This window comes from Hyla sarda, chromosome 8 (assembly GCF_029499605.1).
Source record: "Hyla sarda isolate aHylSar1 chromosome 8, aHylSar1.hap1, whole genome shotgun sequence".
Lineage (NCBI taxonomy): Eukaryota > Metazoa > Chordata > Amphibia > Anura > Hylidae > Hyla > Hyla sarda.
Window position 1 is genome coordinate 23,975,451 of NC_079196.1, and position 6,573 is coordinate 23,982,023.

The 6,573-nt window shown below is 43.0% G+C and overlaps 1 protein-coding gene across 1 annotated transcript in view; it reads left to right on the plus strand.

The window, feature by feature from the left end:
- HNMT (histamine N-methyltransferase) overlaps window positions 1-2,367 on the plus strand; it is a 38,760-nt gene extending 36,393 nt beyond the window's left edge. The window contains exon 7 of the mRNA XM_056534188.1: window positions 1,655-2,367. Coding sequence (XP_056390163.1) covers window positions 1,655-2,013 — 359 coding nt within the window. The 3' untranslated portion in view covers window positions 2,014-2,367. The remainder of the gene's footprint in view (window positions 1-1,654) is intronic.
- Window positions 2,368-6,573: the final 4,206 nt, after the last annotated feature.

Below are 6,573 nucleotides of genomic sequence, written 5' to 3' on the forward strand. Positions count from 1 at the left end.
AGAGGTGTCAGCAGAGAGCTCTGTGTTCCAAAAATAAAAGAATTTCCTCTGTGGTATTCAGCAGCTAATAAGTACTGGAAGGATTAAGATTTTTTAATAGAATTCATTTACAAATCTGTTTAACTTTCTGGCACCAGTTGATAAAAAAAAAATTTTTTAAAAAGTTTTCCATCGGAGTACCCCTTTAAAAGCTGGCAGCAGCCCTCGGGTACTAAAATCAGTCAGGAGCTGCTAGGGCTGGTGCCAGCTTGAGTCCTGAGCTGAGTGCTGAGCCTGCTCCATTCACCTTTAAAGGGGTACTCCGCCCCTAGACATCTTATCCCCTATCCAAAGGATAGGGGATAAGATGTCTGATCGCGGGGGTCCCCTGCTGCACCTGGCATTCCTTTAGCCCCCTCAATGCAAGTCTATGGGAGGGGGTCGTGATGGCCATCATGCCAGAGACTTGCATTGAGGGGACATGGCCATGATGTCACGAGCCTCCGCCCCACATCGTCAATCATCCGGAACGGAACAAAGTTTGCTCCATGCACTGAATGTCTTGGTTGCCGTAGTCAAGATCGCGGGGGTCCCCAGTGGTGGGACCCCCGCGATCAGACATCTTATCCCCTATCCTTTGGATAGGGGATAAGATGTCTACGGGCGGAGTACCTCTTTTAAAGGAGTACTCCGGCGCGCACTTTTTCCCATTTATCCTGTCCGGGCTGCAAAATAAAAGAAAACACACTTTCTCTTACCTGACAACGAGCCCCCGGAGCTCCGGTACACTCCGATACAGGTGTTCGGTCCCCGGGCTGTATTCTTCTTACTTCCTGGTAGCCCGACATGTCACACGGAGCTTACAGGTAATAATGGAAATGTCCAGCGCTTTAGGATGCAAAAATTCTTCGGCTTTATTAAGTCATAAAAACATGCAGCATAGGGACAAGAACACCGACGCGTTTCGGATCTGTGCGATCCTTAGTCATGGCATCAACACTATGTCAGGATCACATATATATATAGTAGTATTTTACATCACATGACCGCAGCGATGTCCCGCCTCGGCCGGTGATAGGCTGAAGCTCCGTGTGACGTGCCGGGCTAACAGGAAGTAAGAAGAATACAGCCCGGGGACCGAACACATGTACCGGAGTGTACCGGAGCTCCGGGGGCTCGTTGGCAGGTAAGAGAAAGTGTGTTTTCTTTTATTTTGCAGCCCGGACGGGATAAAAGGAAAAAAGTGCGTGCCGGAGTACTCCTTTAAATGATAGATCAGATCTGCCTTGGGTCAGGAAGGGGATAAGGGAGCGACTAATGTTGACAACCGATCCATTCTCAGAGGTCTATAGGAACAACTGATAGCCACTCCCTTCTTGATAAGCAGGAGTGCTGCATGAGATCCTCTACAGCAGTGGTCTTCAACCTGCGGACCTCCAGATGTCGCAAAACTACAACACCCAGCATGCCCGGACAGCCAACGGCTGTCCGGGCATGCTGGGAGTTGTAGTTTTGCAACATCTGGAGGTCCGCAGGTTGCAGACCACTGCTCTACAGATTGGGCACAGCTGCACTAAGGGTCTTCTTCCCACCTTTCTGTTTTATCTTTTTGGCTTTCAATATCTCATGTTCCTTTCTCGTTTTCCGTCATACGTTTTTTTTTTCTTTCCATCAGGAAATAGTGGGTGGTCTACACTGTGGAAGAAGTATGGATCCCGCCTGCCCCTGAATGACCTTTGCCTGTACATCACGGCAGGTGACATTGAAGACATGCTGAGTTCAGAGGGTGCAAAGTATTATTCTTTTGATCTCCCCTCGGACATGGACATCACAGAATGCTTCATTGACGGGGACAGGAACGGGGACTTGTTGTTGGATTTTCTAACAGAGACTTGTGATTTTAACAAAAATGCCCCTCCTGAGCTGAGAGGGGAGATCATCCGAGAGCTGAAGACCCCGGGGTGCAGCTCCATAAAAGACGGGAAGATCATTTTTAACAACAATCTTAGTGCTGTAGTGGTGGAGCATGACTAGGAATGGTATGGAGAATAAGGCTAGGTTCACACTGCAGAATTTCTGCCGGAGATCGAGACGACGGCACTAGGACCGAACGGACTACATTCCTGTCCCCATAGATGGCAATGCATTTCTGAGCAGATCTCCCAAAAAAGATCCACCCACAAATGCATTGCAGTCTATGGGGGCAGCAATGCAGTCTGCTCGGTCCTAGTGCCGCCGGCTCGATCTCCGGCAGAAATTCTGCCCAGAAATTCCACAGTGTGAACACAGCCTAATAAGTGAGTTCTGGTTACTGGACCCGGGGATTCCAAAAGTCATCAAAACTTTACTCGTCACAAAACTTTACTATTTCACATTCTTAAAGGGGTATTCCAGGCAAAACCATATATATATATATATATATATATATATATATATATATATATATATCTATCTATCTATCTATCTATATATATATATATATATATATATCTATATATCTATATATATATATATATATCTATATATATATATATATATATATATATCTCAACTGGCTCCGGAAAGTTAAACAGATTTGTAAATTACTTCTATTAAAAAATCTTAATCCTTCCAATAGTTATTAGCTTCTGAAGTTTTCTGAGCTAACGGCTCCATGATGATGTCACGTCCCGGGAGCTGTGCATGATGGGAGAATATCCCCATAGGAACTGCACAGCTCCCGTGACGTGAGTCATCAGAGAGCAGTTAGACAGAAAACAACAACTCAACTTCAGAAGCTAATAACTATTGGAAAGATTAAGATTTTTTAATAGAAGTCATTTACAAATCTGTTTAACTTTCCGGAGCCAGTTGATTATATATATATATATATATATATATATATATATATATATATGTATATATATATATATATATGTATATATATATATATATATATATATATATATATATATATATAATTTGGCCTGGAATACCCCTTTAACATTGTGGTTGTGGAGACCATTCTATTTGATGAAGACCTGAGAAGATTTGGACATTATCTAGAAAGCTCCATAGACTAACCTAAATTATTCCTTTTTTTTTTTTAAGGATTTCTTTCTTTTGTCCTTTCAGGACCATTGTAACTTGAAACCAAACTCAACATACAATGCTATGGAATCTGCAAAACGTGTCAATGGCTGGAAGAACCGACCAATCAGAATGGGCATTCACTGGTAAAACCCCTGTAGTCCTAAAGTGTATGCACTGACTGGCTGTCTGGTAGCGCCCCCTACAGTACAGGGTGGTACTACATGTTCTGTACTACTTTTAACCTATGCCATGGTTAACTGCTCCTTTGGACACAAAGTAAGGGCGGCTCCATTTTACTTTTTTAGAACACTGTGTACTGTACAGGACCCTGAAGAAGCTCCTGTCCTCTACATAGACCAGTGTTTCCCAACAAGGGGGCCTCCAGCTGTTGCAAAACTACAACACCCAGCATGCCCGGACAGCCAAAGGCTGTCCGGGCATGCTGGGAGTTGTAGTTTTGCAACAGCTGGAGGCACCCTGGTTGGAAAACACTGAAATAGACAGTGATTTATATCTTCCAGCAGATCTTTCTTACTTTTATATGTAAGGATTTGCTTTATCTATATTAGTTATCTACTTATTTTTGTTTAATCCTCACTTTTTCCTATTTTTAAATGACATTTTGGGGGCTTCAGAACCAATTACCAGGTTTCCATTGAGTTATGGTCTCAACATACAATGGTCGTCCCAGAACCAATTAATATTGTAGCTTGAAGGACTACTGTACTTATATAGTATTTGCTAAAAAAATGAAATGGTGCTGGGGTGGGGACAACATAGAAACAAAAATCTATGCTAACCTAGCCCCGATTCCCTCGCAGTTCCTGTTTGTCTCCATCCAGTCCCCTGATCTTCTCTCTTCTTCTGGCTTCTGAGATGAGCACTTGGTACAGGACCTGCTGGCCATTTCATCTAGTGATTGGCTGAGCCGTCAGGTCCTGCACAGAGCGATTGTCTCATTAGCAGGAAGAATGGACAGAGGCGTATGGGAGCTTTGGGGGACCAGCAGGAGATCGGGGCTAGGTAAGTAAGTCTTTTTTTTTCTATTTTTCCCCAGCACCATATATATATATATATATATATATATATATATATATATATAAATATATTATTATTATTATTATTTTTTTTTTTTTTATAGAAAACACTGATCATTAACAGAAATGTGCCTGCAGCTGTTGCAAAACTACAACTCCCAGCATGCCTGGACAGCCTTTGGCATATTTTCTAAATCTGGCCTAGTGTCTCTCCACTCTACAATATTTTTTAGCCAGTGCTAGTCCGCTTCCAAATGCAAGCAATGACCAGTTCTCTGTAGAAGTTTGTAAGGACAGCGGTCGCACAGAACTGGCTAAGGCTGGGTCCACACTACGTTTTGTCCCATACGGGAGCGCATACGGCAGGAGGGAGCTAAAACCTCGCGCTCCCGTATGTGGCCGTATGCGCTCCCGTATGTCATTCACTTCAATGAGCCGACCGGAGTGAAACGTTCGGTCCGGTCGGCTCATTTTTGCGCCGTATGCGCTTTTACAACCGGACCTAAAACCGTGGTTGACCACGGTTTTAGGTCCGGTTGTAAAAGCGCATACGGCGCAAAAATGAGCCGACCGGACCGAACGTTTCACTCCGGTCGGCTCATTGAAGTGAATGACATACGGGAGCGCATACGGTCACATACGGGAGCGCGAGGTTTTAGCTCCCTCCTGCCGTATGCGCTCCCGTATGGGACAAAACGTAGTGTGAACCCAGCCTAACAGGAGGTCAAATGATATCTGTTCTTCCCATAGAGGATAGTCCCAGAGGATAAGTATGAAAATACTTGACCGCCAATTGAATATATGCGTAGACTTTAATTATTATTAATTTATTACAGAAATTATAACGTTTTGGAACAGTAAGGCTGCTTTCACATTATAAAATTCATTAGAGATGAGTGAACTTACAGTAAATTCGATTCGTCACGAACTTCTCGGCTCAGCAGTTGATGACTTATCCTGCATAAATTAGTTCAGCTTTCAGGTGCTCCGGTGGGCTGGAAAAGCTGGATACATTCCTAGGAAAGAGTCTCCTAGGACTGTTTCCACCTTTTCAGGCCCACGGGAGCACCTGAAAGCTGAACAAACTTATGCAGGATAAGTCATCAACTGCCGAGCCGAGAAGTTTGTGACGAATCGAATTTACTGAAAGTTCGCTCATCTGTAAAATTCATCCATTTTAAAGATCCGTTTGAGGCCATTAATCGTCTGTTAGAAAATCCCATTACAGTCTATGGGATTTTTACATTATCCGTTTTAATCCGTTATAGTCCGTTATTAATAGCGGACGTTATTATGTGACGGAAGTTAGTAACGGGAGAAATAGTGCATGCACTATTTCTTCTGTTCATTCTCCCGTCACAAAATAACGTCCGTTATTAATAACGGACTATAACGGATTAAAACGGATAATGTAAAAATCCCATAGACTGTAATGGGATTTTCTAACGGATGTTTAATGGCCGATTTTCAGGGTTTTCATAACGGAACATCAAACGGATCTTTAAAACGGATGCATTTCATAGTGTGAAAGCAGCTTAAGGACACAATTGGGATACAGTTTGAATTTGATGTACAGTTTTTTCAACCTTATGACCTCTGTAACTATGTAACAACATTGATCAGATCATCTGATAGCAGATTGCAGAGTTCTAGGGGAGTCATAGAGTGTCGGCCTGTCACAATGCAGATGGATTAGTCATGATTGTGACCTATAGTCGCTAGAGAGTGACTCTCTAGCACAGTGTTTTCAAACCACTGCACCTCCAGCTGTTGCAAAACTACAACTTCCAGCCAAAGACTGTGTGTGCATGCTAAGAATTGTAGTTTTGCAGCATCTAGAGGCACACTGGTTGAGAATCACTGCTTCTTGCACCTAAAGTATCACGTCAGGTAGGGAATAGTGTGGCCCTGAGCTCACCTACAACCAATGTCCCTGCCTACCTGCGTATCCACCCTAGACAGCGGATCCACAACTGGACTGTGGTCCCTGCGCTATATAAGGTGCAGGGGCGTAACAAGTCAAAACAATAAACAGAACTGTACTGAGGTCAGGATAAGAAGGGAAGAACAAACAAGCAGGGAACCAGGATAATATATAATGGCAGGTATGCAGAGTGGTAACAAACAGGTCATCAGGGAGATATACTGGCAGGTATATAGAGTACCAACTAACAGGTTAAGGACCAAAGTAATGCAATAGGTATGAGAATAATGACAAACAGGTTTGCAGGAAGATATAGAACTGGAGCAAGAAGCAATGGATCAGGACCTATACTGTGGTAGAGTACAAAACACAAATAAGTCAGAATACAGGTTCAGGTAACAGATACAGATTGGACAGGATAAAACCAATGATACAGTAAGGCAGACAGGACAAGGCTAAAAACAAGACAAACGGATCAGAACTACAAACCCATGGCAAAATAAAACAATCTAACTGACAAGTCAGAACTAAAACAGACAAGATTAAAATGAAACAAAGCTA